A 16,535-nucleotide genomic window follows, 5' to 3' on the forward strand; every position below is an offset into this window, starting at 1 on the left:
GTCCCTTTCTGTCTGACTGCTCTCCAGCCACTCTGCGCCCAGCCTGTAGCGCTGCAGGGGGTTGTTGTGACCAAAGTGCAGCACCCGGCACTTGGCCTTATTGAACTTCATCCCATTGGAATCAGCCCATTTTTCCAGTCTATCCAGATCTCTTTGCAGAGCCCTCCTGCCTTCCAGCAGGTCGACATTCCCTCCCAACTTGGTGTCATCAGCCAATTTTCTTACGATGGTCTTGGTTATTCAATGGCAGGGTTAGGCTCCTGCCTGCCTTTTCTCCTGACGGCTTCGTGCTTTACAGCACAGCAGAATAGCTCAAACAAATGAGCCAACGGTAGGATTTTGGTTAGTCTTGGCAGGTCGGGGTCCCTAGCTCTCCTGCCTTGTCTGCCATTGCTGATTTGAGTGTTCTCCTTGTTTGCTGCTTCAGTTATCTATAGGTCACTGTGGGTGTTGGGTTGGTAAGCTGAGGAGGTCAGCTCCATGTTTTGGTTGTAAAGAGGAAGACTCTCAGGAAACTGGTTTCTAGGCTAAACTGGCATTTTCAACAAAATTTGTGCTGGAGTTAAGGATGACATGCTCTCCCAAAAGGCTTGCACAGCCTTCTAATGCTTGAACATAAGAGCGATTAGCTTCCCTAGACATCTGTTGTCATCCTGAATAGTGGAGAAAATCCACAAATGAGTATGCTAATAAACTTGGAAAAAAAATAGCTTTGAGTGCAGGAGATGTTTATAGTTAAAGGAAGAGAAAGGTCGCCCCTGTAATCTGACAGCATTCAGGCCCTCTGGTGAGGCAGGGCAGGTGGTCCTAGAGACCTCATGTTGCAAATATCTTCCCCAAGTTCTCATGTAAGCCCAAACTCGTGTCTCCGCAGCCAAGCTCTGGCATGTGTAGAGACAGCACAACCCTTCTGGAAGCCAGTGCATTAGTCTGGATGACAACAGTGGTATTAAATATACCAGCAGCAGCAGCAGCTGTCCTCCCTGCCTTGGCAGACGGGGCCATGGTGTTGGCAGCCCTTCACCGACGTGTCCTCCTTGGGCTCTGCTGTGGAGGTTTTGCTTGTTGAGGCTTGCCCGTGCGGTGTCCCCAGGCAGGCTCCTCCAGAAGGGGTACGTCATGCTGGTGTGGGGCTGCCCAACCCCCTGTCCCGCCAGACTCTCTGAATCTTACTGCAGCAGACAGGCAAAAATGATTAATGCTGGACTTCTACCTTGAGGCTGGTGTCAGCTGGAAGAATATAATATCTTGGCACAAAGTAGAGGAAGAAAAGGGTTTTTTTTTCCCCAGGATGATTTATCACCAGCTGTTTGAGTCTGACCAGATGTCTGCAAGGCTTGAAGCCCTCGTGAGGAAGAGGCATTTATTTATTTAAAGAGGTACAAAACTTTTCACAATGAGTCGTATTTGCTAAAGACAGGCCCAAGTCAGAAGCTGCAAGGCACAACCTTTATGTGCCTGGCTGAACAAACTCTTCTATGTGTGAGTGTAGCCTGAGCAGATCCCACCTCTTTTCCCATTGCTCAAAGAAGCAGTTGCTCTGGTCTGAGACAAATAAAGCATTTCAGGACCCAGAAGGAATAAAATAAAATAAAATAAGAGTGACCACATGTCTATAGTTCAGTATTTACTGGGAAATGGGAGACTCTTGGAATTTGCCTTGCTTTAGTATTTTATATTTACATCACAAGGCATCTGTGGGTCTGAAGTCCTGCAGTACCCAGGGCACCAACACTGCCATCTACAAGAATGTCCAAATACCCCATTTTCTCCCTAGAAGAGGAACCAATGTCTGCTTCTGGAGAAGAGGAGCCTCTATTTATCCAGTGACTAGGAAATCTCAGTTTTATTTCTAAAACTCACCATATGAGTGTTCATCTCAAGTGCTGGGTAGCCCCTGATACTGTCTCTGTGCTGTGGGCAGCCTGTCTCATCCATGGACCCCTTGGATGGGCACTGTAGCTTCTCTCCAGCCTTGCTCTGGCGCCATCTCCTTTTGCTCCTGTCTGGAGCTCATGGCTGGAACCTGGACCTGGTGCATTGCTTGCCATATTAGGGGCTCTTGATGGGCCTCATGATCAGCCCCCAGATCTGCCCACTATGGTCCAACCCTGGGGACTGGACCTGTAGGTATGGCCATGGTCTGTGCCGGTGTCTCCCTTTCTCCCAGCTCCGAGCTGAGGCTTCTGTTGGCTGTTGCGTGGGGAAACCGGGCTGTCCAGAGGGACTTACTCTTGGTGACCACATCATCTGGTGCAGAATGACAGGTAGGACAAGGGAGCTGACAGGTAGGACCTACCACCCTCAGGGGAGTCCAAGACAGGGTGGCACCTGGGTGCTGTCCCTGTCTTGGAGGATTCCCACATCACAGGGGTTTAGACCCCTGTCAGCCATTTGGTGGTGCCCAAAAGGGGAGGCTCAAGTGGAGGCTGCCATGCCTTTCTAGCTGGCTAGAGAGGGCCAACACTCCTGCCCAAAATCTGCCCTCTGCTTCAGCTCTGCTGCCGTCAGTCATCAGCCACCAGTGGAGACCACCCTGTGGCACTGTGGTCTGTTGGCAACCTGGTCAAGCCCATCTGTATCACAGCCTGCAGAGCAGGGTGAAGTGGCTGAGTGGTTAAGTGATTCAATCTATCACATCCCTTCTCAAGTCGCAGGTACATCATCCTCAGCTCCCAAAACAACAGCCAAATAGAGAACTTCTGCGGTTTGGTGACTATAGCTAAGCACCAGCCCAATGGCTGGTGTGGGAGCTTGGGATGAGCTACAGCCAACACAACTCAAAACCAGGCTCTGACAGCTCGGGGGAATGGCTTTTCCTTCAGCTCCATAAGCAGGAGCTCCGCAGGCCTGTGCATCCAAAACCAATGACAGATGGTTCTCATTCTGTCATCCACTGAGAGACATGCCTCTATTTGGCTGGTGATTGCTCCCCATGTTTCTGACAGGTCCTGCTACAAAGGGTGCCTTGCCCCCCACAGCCACTCTGAGTGACTGAAGAGGCCACAATACCCCTCTGCAATTAATGCTCTGATATTCCCTTTCACCAAATTAGATCTGTAAAGCAGAAATTAGTGCACATTGGTGTTAAACCCTGATGAACTGACAGCATGTTTTCCAGAATGCTTCTCCAGGTGACATCCACCATCAGGTGACTCCCACCATCAGGTGACTCCTTCTCAGACCCAGCGCTGCTGTACCCCCTCCGCTTGGCAGAACAGGCTGCCTAATTCTCACCAAAGGAAACAAGCATCGAAAATAACAGAAGCCGTCCAAAACCTCTAATGAAATGGCCTCAATAAGCTTTCAAATTCATTAGCTGGAACTGACTTAGTAACTTCGATACCCCTCCCCTTCAATCGACTTCCTCTGGCAAGCGCAAAGGCCCTGGAAGGCTCCAGCACGCAGGAAGACTGGGCAGCAGTCCCATAGCAGCAAACTGTTTAATGACTGGATTGTTGTGTGAGTGACTGTCATCTGTGAGAGGAGGATGTTTTCCAGTCTGTCCTTGGCAGCCGAAGCTTTGCTGGAGGATAACCACATTGCAAATATGGGGAATTTCAAGAACTTTTGCTTTTAAGCATTTTGAGTGATGGGTGCTCTTGTGAAGAGCAGGTTGGGATCTGCACTTCCTTGAAGCTCCAGGAGGCCTGAGCATCCCTAATCAGGAAAAGGAATCCCCTTTAATTTCAAAATACAGTTGGAGGTTTTTTTAGGTACAGTCAACACCAGAGATTTCCCAAGCCCTGCGATTTACAGGCAGCAATCATAAAGGTTTTTTTCACCTTTTTACTGTAATGCAAAGTTTTCATAGTACCTGTGTCTACGTAGTGAAATGCAAGATAAAAGCTAAAAGAGCTGAAGCTTGTGTCCCTGTGAACATTTTATCTCTACAGCTTTATGCCACTTCTATGTTTATAATAAAAATACATTTTTCATACTGAAAAGCTTTAAACTAGATCTGAAAAGCAATTTCAGCAGCAGAATGTTAATTATTAACACTAATTTTACGAAACTGGAAGTGCTTAGCAGCTTGGGTAAACTACCTAAATAGATACCTGCACACAGCTACATTTAAAAGCCTGTTTTTCTACAGCGGAGCTTATTCTGGTGATAAATGACGGTTTCATTTGAAATAATCAGAAGACACCAAGTATTGTTTATCTGCTCCTGTTACAGCTCCAAAGGATTCTGAATAGTGAAATGCCTGGACCTTTTATTCATCTTTTAATTTCCCCATGAAGGAAACAGCAGTCCACATTACAGCACTTTGTCAATTGCTGTCAAGATGATGCACTGTGGTTGCACATGAGGATATGGGCTAAAAGCAAAGCAGCACAGAAAGCAATTTTCACCAGCTAAGCATTCTCATCTGAACTTCTAAAAGATTCCATTAACTGGTGTATAACTAACGAATAACAATTTTCCTGTTGTTTAGTATGCTCGTGGTTGCTCAATGACTGCTAGGTGGCAAAGCAAACATTATTTTTTTCACGGTTGCTGTTGTCTTCTGACACTTTCAAAGTTCCACAGGAGAAGATAATCTATTTCAGGGCACCACTGAAATGCAATATATCTTAATGTTCATCTGTTCTACTGAGGAGGTGTCAGAGGTGAAGTACAGCTCTTCGCAGGGAAAGAAAAGCTTCACGAAAACAATGGTGCAAAGAGCTAAATGGAATTACCTCCTATGAGCCCAGCCGCCCCTGCTGAATGAAGATACTTCATGCAGCTCAGACTGCAGCTGGTCTGTACCTTCACTGTGTGCAATCTTACATTTGTAATACAACCTTGTTTCCTAAAATCAGAAAATTTCACCCCCCTTCGTGTCTGGGGGAATGCTTATTTCAGAAGTCACACAGTGAGTGTTCATCCAGCCTCCTGAAGTACTGAAAGGGTCAAATCAATAGGAATACTAGAAAGTCAAGCCCTTTCCATTGCTTTTCTTTTGAATATCTCCCCTGTATTTTGACAATGATGCTAAGATGAAAATTACAGATAATATTTTGGGCCTAATATTGCCCTGTTTAGGTAATAGACAAATATCCAATTTAATGCTCCAGTTAGCACTATCAGATACCTACCTAAGTTAAAATAGCATGTGCCCCCCCGCTTCAAGAGGTTAAAGAATGATGTCTCCTTCATGTTTGCACAGAGAAGGGCTGAGAGGCACTGAAGGTAGTTCCCATGCACAAATTGTGGTCTTCCGAACAGCACGTGGCAGGGCAGAAACGTCACACGTGCAGAGACATCATCCATGCATTGACTTCGTTCCTCACGCCGCATCTGCTGCAGAAGCCAGAAACCTTTAACAAAAATCGCCATGAATTGACTCCTGCCATTCAGACTTTGAGCACTAAATGTACCCTGCTGTGGGTAAGGGCATGAGCACCAAGTTTTTCCTTGCCTCTGTTACTCCCGCTAGCAAGGCAGAGGGATGTCTACAGAACAGAGATTCTTATTGCCCAGCTTTCGTTTTAAATGCTGGATTTTCAGTTAATCTTCCTACAGAAAACCAGGAGAAACGGCCAAATCACGGTCCTTCTCCTAGTCCTGAATTTCAGTTTATTTCTGCAGATGCCAGTAGCTAGTTCAGCTTCCACTGAGGGAGTCCCAGCACTGGGATTTCTCTGCCATGAATAAACTGTAGACATGAGATTGTTCAGAAATGGCTATTCAGGAATAACGTTATCTTGAGGATACACCTTGTTTATCTTCAGAGATGTGGGAACTGCAAGGCTACCCCCATCCCCACTTCCTCCAAGGGAAAGGAAATAAAAAAAGCTAGAGGAATGTTATTTCTTTTCCTGCCATGCAGCATAGTAAGGCAGAAGTAATTAAAAGAACATACGGAGAAATGAACAAAGTTGCCAAACCTGGCTGTTCAAACAGCATGGACTATCCAAATCCTCAGAGGTCTGCACAAAGGGGCAATTGCACAAAAGCTGTCTACTGAAGATTTTCAAAGTAGAAGAGCTTGGCAGAAAATCGGGTGGCTGTTTATGAGCTTGGCTTCCAAGTTCCTCCCTCAGCCCTCCCCCCTAAATCCTACTTGGCTTGGAAAGCCCCTTTCACAGGAGAGGCTGTCACGAAGAGTCTATAAGCAGAGCTTTAGGCAATCCTGAGGGCCTACCTCAAGCTTAAAATAGATAAACGACCTGACACCATAGATGTCAGGAGCAGCAAGCTATGGCTTTCAGTTTCTACTTTCCTACAGACAGATGGCAAAGTAAAGTCAAGAAAGTCCTAGTGATACCAAAGTCCATGGTGCCAGAAAGAGGTGTCTCCAAACTCTGTCTTGAGCAGCCTTTATTCTTCCATATCCACATGCCAGCCACACTTCTTCCATCTTTAGATCTTGGTGGTGCAGCGCCCACCTACAGTCAGGGTTGGTGTTTTGTTGTTGTTGCCTTTTTTTTTTCCCCAGCTAACAAAATGTAAATTAACTCTGATGCAAGGGAATTCAAATACCTCTTTCTGTGAAGAATAAGACTCATCTCAGCTTTTAAAAAGACTTCTGGCCTTTTTCACATAAATCAACTCTGATGCAAAAGTATTCTCATGGGAGAAAAGACAAGGTATCTTTACATTAGTTCTGAAGAGTCTCAGAAGGAGCAATATGTTAAAAGTTCATTTATTTCCACTTAAAAACAATTTGAGTTCACAGAGCATAAGCCTCTTGTAAAGATTTTTCTGGTTTTGATCTTGGCTCAAAACATTGGTATCTATTTTTCTAAGAAACATGATTTTGAAAAAGCGAATAGTTGTGAGGAAGTTACCTTGCCCAGCTAGTGAATTTTGTTTCATGCACTAGAAATAAAGGCACAATATACATGAAAGAGCACCTCCACTGTAGAGAACTTAACCTTGAAACCAGACTAGCAGAGATTTTGTTAGGTTTTGTACATCAGGAATGGTTTAGCTCCGGGCCTATTTAAACCAAACTCTGAAGGTTTAAATCCCACTGTATTACAAAAGCATTACTCGCTCATAGTTAATTACATATTCCAGTTGGAGTCATGACCCTTTCTGCACTGAAAGGAGCAAAAGCAGCAAATAGGACAGCTCTGCAACATCACATTTTTGGCACCTGAATCCTGTACTTGGCATATCTGATCAAGATCAATTAATGTCTACATTAAGACCCTATTAGGGAAACAAAATGCCTTCCCAACAGAGATACCAGCATTCTACAAGGGATACTCTGGAACACTTTAATTTTGCGAGTGGTGCCTCCAGTAAGCCAGCTCCACCTTCAATGCTATTGATTGCTACCCAAACTTGTGTTTCCAAACTCCCCACATTATGGGTCATCTGCCCTGATCCTGGGCCATTCAGGGAACTGAGCTTCAACAGAAAGCTTCAGGAGGAAAATGAATGATTTTTAACCTGTGCCAGAAAATTTGTGTTCCAGCAGCTGCAGAACAAGGAAAAGCAGTTTTAGGAACAAAGACCTGAAGAAATGATGGAGGTGGCTGTGCCCAAACCTTTGCAATTCAATGCACCAACACAAAATGCCAGAGAACTGTGTTCTCCACAGGCCCTCTCCTGAAAAGCTCTGGTCTCAGAGGTGAAGCTCAGCCCTCCTGATGATACTGTCAACACTCGGCAAAGGACAGATGCCGCGACTGTGAGTCGCTGTGAGTGGAGATGGCACTGCTTTATGTGCTTGGCTTCTGCTGTGCAGGGAAACTGTTGAAAATTCCCAGATGATTGCAGAAAAAAGTTCACATACCCCTGGGAAAAGGGGGTGCTGAACCTGAACCCTGTTTTCACAGCCTGGATGGGAAAAAAAACCCACCCTCACTCAACTCCCTATTTTGATGGTTTAATTCAATGCTGTGATCAGAACACATCAATCCACAAAGTATCTGGTTAAACTGTAATGCCCCTGGATCATAAATAAACTCCAGATCACATACAGGTTTCAGGTATGGCATTTCATAGGAAAGTGGAAATAATTTTTAAAAATTTATTTATTTTCCCACCCCCAAATCAATTTATGCATAATAAGGGCCTGGGAGGGATGATCCTTCCTGGATTGCAGAGGGAATCAGCAGAAGCTCTAGAGCATGAGAGGAACACAGAGTGAATCTGGTGCAAATTTATTTTTAATTTTGCTGCTGTTAACAACAGCCTACTCCTCTTTTAAATACCACTCCCTCCTCTTTCTGGGCTGAGACACTGTTTGCTTATAGATGAAATTCCTGAGCCCAGAGTTAAAATAGAGGTCTACGTATGAATAAAACAACGAACATGATTCTGGAAGGATTTATCGGTTTACGCAAAACTGAGAAGCAGCCGTGTTTTCTGGAGGGGCAACAAGATTAATAATAACTGGTAGAACACTGTTTTGCTCTGCAAAATCCAACCCTAATTGCTGCAGTGCATCAGAGTTTGGACGGCTAGTAGGCAAATACTCACATCTACCTTATAGCCCTACAGCCTGGATGGCAAAGACATGAAATGGCAGTTTGAATACTGTGTCAAATCATTAGGGAGTGTGACTTTGAGCTCTAGCCGTTCTGCAGCCAAAATACGTATGTTTGGATTTTGGCTTGTTAGAGAACATTCTGTCAAAGGCATCAGGAAAAACTGAACTTGAACAATCTGGACAAAGCTTTTTTTCTTTTTTCTTTCCCTCTCCAAATCCGTGTCTGGTCTGCTCTTCAGAAACAGTTAAAGAGCTAACAACAGACAGCTTGTTGAAGAATATCTGTGTATTCTGACTGAGATTACAGTGAGAATCTAAGAATTCTTCACATTCTCTGGCCTCTCATTTTCTCTTCTGTGTGGAAATAAATGACAGAAGAGAAAAACTGGTTACCTTGGAAGTCTCTTCGAAAGAAAGAACAATTTAGCAACATCATTATTATAAACTGTAACACACTTATGAACAGCATGTAATATAAGCTTTTTAATAATATTTGACTTAATTACCCAGATTATTATCTCCTCAGTCTTTCACGGTTATCACTGAACACCTTCAATTTACATTCTTAAATAAGTTACTGTGTAAATAAAGTATGTTCAGAGTTCTTGTATGTGGACAGTACTTACATTTAATTACAGATGATATGGATGTGTTTATAGGTGCAAAATACATTAAAATCGTTTACAGGAAATTAGCTCAACTAGTACTAACTAAATGTTCACAACAGCACCGACAGTAGCTCAGCTATTTATTTCAACATGCTTTTCAAAATGTACCTTGGAACGCAGTAGAAAAGAAATTCAAAGAAATGCCAAAAGGAGGGAAGCACAGAAGATTAAAACTCCATAGCAGGATGGATCAATAAAATATTAAACTGCAGTTCTTAAATGTAGGTACTACACCAAGTAGTAGTCTGATTGGTCTTAAACGGTGTTAAAAGCCCTTGTTTTCTAAAGGAGACAGTAATAAACACTGTGCCTATTCAATCCAATCAAGATTTAGGCATCGGGCTATAAAAGCAAACATATCTGACACTTCTTCTATAACTTTAGCAGTTGGCTTTCCTGCTCCGTGCCCAGCCTTGGTGTCAACATGGATGAGAAGGGGATTGGTTTGTTTGCGGCTTCGGCCCACAGCGTATTGCAGAGTAGCGATGAACTTCAGTGAATGCAGAGGGACCACACGATCGTCGTGGTCTGCGGTGAGGAGCAGCGTAGAGGGATACTGGATGCCGTCTTCTTCTGGTAGTTTGATGTTGTGAAGTGGGGAGTACCTGAGAAGAGCACACAGATCTTTACATATATTTTTTCCTCAAGACCCAAAAGAAGGTCTTCTGATATTGAAATAGTCACAGGGGCCTTTGCTGCCACTTGGAGTATTACAGTTCTCAATTGCATAAATCAAAATTGCACTACTGGTAGTGGCCACAGATGTCTGCCTCTCAAACGTGAAGCAAGTACATTTATTTAATTTCACAGAGTCACATGCATACATCTCACAGAAAAGCCAAAAATATTGGGAACGGGCAACAGGGAAACTACAGCGAAAGCTGTCAAGTCCATTGCGGGATCCATCCTGCTGGGAAACAGGGAAATGGAGACTTTTTCCCAGCATACATCTGCAGTCCAGGTCTGTGTGTGGATGGCTTCTTCCCATACACATCTGGAAACAGTCTCTGGTGGTAAGCCACAAGGGCTGTACAGTTCTTAAATTTTCTCCCTGCAGTATTGAGGCCACCTTTGAACACACACACACACACACACTCACACACACACTCAGAGGGAACACCAAGCAGGAAACTGAGATAACTGCTTTCCTGTTTTCCTGCTCTCGATAGGTGACCTTGATTCTTATTTTTTGAGCAATGAATAATCTAACTTTCAAGATGTGTTTTCTTTGCAGGAGAATTTACATCTTGTAGTTGCTGTAACATAAAATAAATATGTATCTACGTATCTCAGCACAAAGTACTCTCTAGCATTAGAAATTAAACAGAATAATAAGTCACCAAGAATTCCTTCCAACCATTTCATACTGTATTTAGACAAAGCTACCTCTAGGAAGAATCACAGAATCACAGAATCGACTGGGTTGGAAAAGACCTCAGAGATCATCGAGTCCAACCCTTGGTCCAACTCTAGTCCGTTTACTAGATCATGGCACTAAGTGCCATGTCCAATCTCAGTTTAAAAACCTCCAGGGACGGCGAGTCCACTACCTCCCTGGGCAGGCCATTCCAATGCCTGATCACTCTCTACAGGTTATATTCCTTAAATCAAGAGCAGGATACTTTGCCCTCCATCCCCCATTTCATGACAGAAAATACAGAAGGAAATTTTTCTTTGTTTTTGAATTAATTTCCCACTTGGAGGTGTATCCATTAAGTCCAAATTATTTTTAAGAACACATGACAATATTGGAATGTCCAGCCTAACAGACACCTGGCTTCCTCATCTTCACTTAAGGAACACATAAGTGAATTTGCAGACTATGATTTATGTTGAAAAAAAGTTAAATTATAGTCACTACATGCCACTCTATTTGCCTTACGTATTTTTTGGATACCTGTAAAGGCAACATCTAAGTGACGTTACATATATATCCTCCCACATTTGATAAGCAATTGCCAGTTGTCGAAAAGGAGGCAAAGAAATATTTCAGGTATTGCCATATAAGATGTTTCTAAAATTCTGCATTGAGATTTTGTGAGTAAACGTGTGTAAGCAACTACAGAGTGACTCCTTCCTACAGATGTATTTCTCATAATCACAGAATGAATTAAAAGCTTCGCTTCTATTTTCCTCTTGAGTATATATGAAGTCACAGATGTGCAAGCAAGTTTAAATGTCCAAAATAATGAAAATTATTTTGATATTTTTTAACAGTTAATCTTTTATCTGTTATCTAAGATCTAATTTATCTATTGATAAAAGATGAATTATGAAATTTGTTAATTGTTTTGTGCAATGTATGTGCAAAAAAGTGTTTGCCACTGAAAGCTTAAATTAGACAACTGGAGGTTTGAAACAATGTGATTACAATGGGCCCAACTGATCATCTAGTATTTGGACTTGATATTGATTTTTAATTATTCTTTTTTTTTTAATAAATGCTTTAGATGAAGTTAGATCTCAGTGTACTTGTAGCACACGTACTTTTTAATATCTAGACACTCTATTAAATTTCAGACCAGCCAAATTGTTTAGTGTGTCTGAAGCATTCTCCTGGAACGTCAATCTTCATTACTAAAGGAACACAAATGTAATAACTGAAGACCAGGTTCCAGAAAACATATTTTAGAATTATTACACTCATTATTAGCCATATCCACTGTGCAGATAATTTCTATTCTCACACAGCTGTCTCTCTCTTTTTTTTTTTTAAATAATCTTTCCAGACCTCTCAGCAAGAAGTTAAAAAATTAATTAATAACTTGTCATGGTCTCCTGCCATCCAATTCCTACAAATAAATCTCATCCACATTGTATAATGTAATTCACAGTGGTGATTGTCTCTCCCCCATCATAAAACACACAATTTATGTAGTGGTTCACTCGAGAATATTTTGTTGTGCCAGCCTAAAGGAGTCACTATTCAGAAAGAAAACCTTAAAATTTGTGAAAGCTGATAGCAGAACAAGGTCTTTAAATATATGACCAGTTGACTCAACAGGGCTTTGAAGATAGTCTTTCAAGCAAAACTGACTTGGAAGGAAATGCTGAGCTCCACAAATCCAGTGTGGGAAAGGAAGAAATAATTCTTAGAATAGCTATTGATCATGACAACCTGAAACTGTTGAGCAGAGTATTCATTTGAACAACCACAGAAGAATTTAAAGGCACTTACTTGTAGAGCCATTCAAACTGCTCTTTACAGTCGGAGCAGCCGTAGTCAGTGGTCCAGGCGTGGCCAATGGTGTATTTGTGGAACTTGAGCATGTCCATCACTCCCACTTGGGCAATAGCACAGCCAAATAGGTCAGGGCGCTGATTAGCACAGGCAGCTTCGACAGGAAAACAACTCTATTAGTATACATATCTTAAAGAATTAAGCTCAGCAGTGAAAGTTCCACAGCCAAGTTCATGAAAGATCAACTTCCAAAAAGCTTTTTTTTTTTTAAAGTAAAACTCCTAAGTTTAAACAATGTGAGAAGAAATATAGATTACCATATAATATCTGAAGCCAAAAAGCTGGAGTATAAAATATCTGATATAAACCCAATTGCACTAGGAGAAGACTGCCAGTGACTATGAAGTCAAATAGACTTTTAAGCAAAAATGAAAGCAAATACACAAACGTATAAAAATTGCAATTCCCAAAGATGGTATTTTCAAAAGAGATTAAGAACTATTTCCCTCTTGTTCAAGCACCAAACACACTGTTCTTTGAAAACTGCCTTCCAATCTAATGAACAGAGTTCAAAGGAGAAATTCACTTTTAAAATATGTGAGCTTTTGGACTACCGAATTGAAGTTTCTTAAATGATTCACCATCTCACCTTTCAACATTAGTACCAACAAAGAAAAGGGCATTAAGGAGCAAAACTCCATTTATTGATGAAAGTTTTCTTCCGTAATTACTATGTAAACCCATATGAAAAGAGTTTTGATAAAAGCAACCTACTACAAAATCAGAGGAATAACCTCATTTTAATAAAGCAAATTACTGTTGTGCTTTCTTTAGGATTTCCATCTTCCTACTACTGGAAGGGAGATTTTTTTAAAGAATAATGCTTGCCTTATGTATTTTAAAAATAGCCACAGTAGGCCCATCTCGCTCAATGTTCAGTTTACAAAAGTGGCAACTGGCAGATGCTCTGGGAAAAGGTGTTAAGCAAATACTGGGAGATATTTCCTGTACAATATCATCAGCTTCTGAAGTAGCTGGTTTTTTTTTTAATTTTAAGAAATAAGAGCACTTAGATTTTCACGTAACTACTACAATGGATCCCAGAATCCCTTTCTTAATTCAGACCTCATCACTGTGCATCCACATGTAGGTATACTCTTACCCAAATTCCTGTATCTCCTCATTTTTGCCCACTGAGAAAATGGATTGTTTATTCCCATTTTTTGCCTCCTGATAACCAGGATAGTGCTATGACATGACCTTGCTTCCAGCTCAGCAAGAACTTCCTTGCACAGCTTTATGTGCAGGAACTTGTCAAAGGCTTTTGAAAATCCAAGAGTAACTCCTCACCTAGATCACTGTTAGAAGCACCGTAAGCTGCCTGACTCCTTCAGACAGCTCTAACAGATATATAAGATGTAACTTCAGCCTGCAAAATTCTTCCTTATGTGTCAGCTTTTATTCATTAGTTTCAATTGCCCATTAGAGAATTCAGATTTACTCATCTGCAGCTTGTGGATCACCATGAACCATTTAAAAATTGGCATTATACCTGCCCCCTTCTGTTCTTCAGCTAGTCAGGCTTAGTAGCCTGCAATTTCCTATTTGAGTTCACTAAAGATCTTGCATGTGCACCATCTGGTTCTGGCAACACCCTGCTTTTCACTTGATCGATTTATTCCAAAACCTCTTCTGCTGCTGCTTCAGCTTGAGTCAGGAGTATTCCCCATAAAGAGAGACTCTGGCGCAGGGAACTCCCCACGCTCCTCAGGAGGGAGCATCAATACAAACAGACCATTTAGTTGTTCTGCTCTGCCATTACCTCACTTTAGGGCTCCTTTTACACCTCGCTAGCCTCTAAGTCCCACAGATCCTCTCTCTGGCCAGCGTCCTGCTTCCGCTGTGCACAGAAAGCTTTCATTGCTCATTTTATACTGCAAGCAATTTGTTCATCAGCCTCCTGTGGTCCATCAGTCCCTGTCAGAGTTTATGCTCTACCTTATTTTTTTCATTTGAATGTGATTTTGATTTTCTGAAGGATACAATTTTACTTCTGGTCATCTCTGATATGTAACTATGCTAGCTCTTCCTGGGTTCATTCTGAGCCATTTTCATAAGGCATATATAGTGCCTGAAATAGCTGCCACATAAAAGCTCTTTAACCTTTTAACTCAAGCTTTTGATCAGATCCCTCCCCTCCAAGTTATCTCCTTTTATGAACATAAATTATATCTGGCAGGAAAAAAAAAAAAAGCCAAAACAACTATAATAACATTTAATTTTAGTATTCTTTATTGCAGAGTGTCTCTTGAAGCACCGTGTGTTGCTCAGGATTGTATAAACAATTTCTGCTCCTAGTTCTCTAAATAGTTACTTCAGTAAGAAATCACCTATGGAGACACTCATCCATTCCCACTGCACCCCTTTAACTAGGCATAATACTTAATTATATGCATGAATAAAACTGTAACCTGGAGCAACAATTCATTAGTGAATTTTACACCTCTACACATACTTTGAGCTCTAGAATTCAGTACAAAAGTAAGATTTCAAAACCTCAGAACTGTTTGTCTGAGCAAACACGAGATCAAACTCTGTGTTTGCATGAAGGTTTCCAGCTCACAGCTGTGCTGCTCAACTCAGCTTTTGCATCACATGGCAGGACAACGAAGTCTTGTTTCAAAGCTGAATGAGGCAAGAGCTCAGGGCTCTGACACCTCCTGTTAGTCAAAGGAAACCGTGTTTTGAAGAGTGACAATACACTTCCTTGTCAGTTTTCAATAAATGAGAACTGAGACAATCTGGCAGCGGGTCCTTGCACCTAAAGTATGAGTTTTGCTCTTCAGTGTTGCATGAACAGCTATTGCAAAATTTAGCTTGGCTTTGAAGAAAAAGCAGTTATAGGAATTTCTTAAATACACCTAATTCTACCCAGTCAAGGCAAATCCCTATCTGGCTTATCAAGCATATGGAAATCCAGCTGGATTGTAATTCATCTGGCAAGTGCAAAGGAAGGTTTCTAACAACAGATTTTTGAGAGCAGGGAGGTCTGGATTCCTCACACCTGTCTCCTGTGGGAATGACGTACACTCTGCAGATGCCACTCACTTCCCTTTACCTCAACAAGGGGCCCAGCTATTTGTTCAGCCAGAAACACCCCAAAGCTGGGCAGGAAGAATCCCATCCAGACTGAAACTGAAGTCCATGTAACCATAAAATAGTATTTTCAGAAGCCACATAACATGTTGATACTTCTGCATTTCCAAAGATGTATTTATGCTTACATAAAATTGACTTGTGCAATGCTTGCATTCCCAATGGTGTCCAAGCCCTTTAATCCTTTACCATATTCATCCATATTGGTGCTCTTATGCACAATGGACAAATACCTCCTACCATCTGTAACTGAGAAGCATATAAGCAGAAAGTAAAAATATAATTTTACATGTACTTGTTATTTATATGTAAAAAAATTGCTTTTAAAAAATAAGAACGCAGGAATAGCCAAGATGGCTTAGATCAAAGATCTGTATAATTCCAAATCCTGTTTCTTAGGCTGGATGTGAGTTCACTGAAAAAATAAAATGAAATCAATAGAGCCAGTATTCAGCAGCAGATAAATAGAGAGGAGTATACAAAGAAGAACAAACAAAGAGCAGGCCTAGTAAATCTGCTCATTTTCTATAAATCAGTGGTTTATGAACTGGAAATGCCTTTTTTTTTCCCCTTCTCACATGAGTAGCTCAACCCTGTCATACTGTCCCATGCCTCTCATGCTGTTTAAAATAAAAACAAACAAAACCATATTCATGTTTCTCCTTTCAAAATTGAACAAATTCACCTCCTCTTTTCTTCTACTACTTTCACATACAGGGATTTAATCAGAAATAAGTTTCGTAGCTCTTTCAATACTGCTTAGACCATGAGATGTTTTTGTGACAAGCTTTTCTGTTTAAGAGGAGGCTATTAATTTTCTTTAATTTAAGAACACAGCAGTGAATTACATGGGAACAAGATGCATTTGTAACAAAGCGTGACATTTACACAGTCCTTCAAAAGCACATGACTTTTTCAAGCAGTTGTACTTGCATTTTACATTTCAAAACAGAGACATTCATGATTTTATTTGTGGTCATGTTTTAACTACACAACGAAAGTGGAGTTAAATTGTTACGTGTCCCTGTACAAAGGTTTTAAAGGCAGAACTGTCATGATTTTATTTGCCCTCTAAGAACAAGAATGCCTGACTACA

The 16,535-nt window shown here is 41.5% G+C and overlaps 1 protein-coding gene across 3 annotated transcripts in view; it reads right to left on the minus strand.

Annotated features, from left to right (window-relative positions):
• Nucleotides 1–6,618: 6,618 nt before the first annotated feature.
• Nucleotides 6,619–16,535, minus strand: part of PREP (prolyl endopeptidase) — a 108,059-nt gene continuing 98,142 nt past the window's right edge. For all 3 annotated transcript variants that reach the window (XM_065056608.1, XM_065056607.1, XM_021297228.2), the window contains exons 14-15: nucleotides 12,281–12,437; nucleotides 6,619–9,707 (exon numbers count right to left, since the gene is read on the minus strand). In XM_065056608.1, coding sequence (XP_064912680.1) covers nucleotides 9,413–9,707; nucleotides 12,281–12,437 — 452 coding nt within the window. In that variant the 3' untranslated portion in view covers nucleotides 6,619–9,412. The remainder of the gene's footprint in view (nucleotides 9,708–12,280; nucleotides 12,438–16,535) is intronic.

This window comes from Columba livia, chromosome 3 (assembly GCF_036013475.1).
Source record: "Columba livia isolate bColLiv1 breed racing homer chromosome 3, bColLiv1.pat.W.v2, whole genome shotgun sequence".
In the NCBI taxonomy this organism is placed as follows: domain Eukaryota; kingdom Metazoa; phylum Chordata; class Aves; order Columbiformes; family Columbidae; genus Columba; species Columba livia.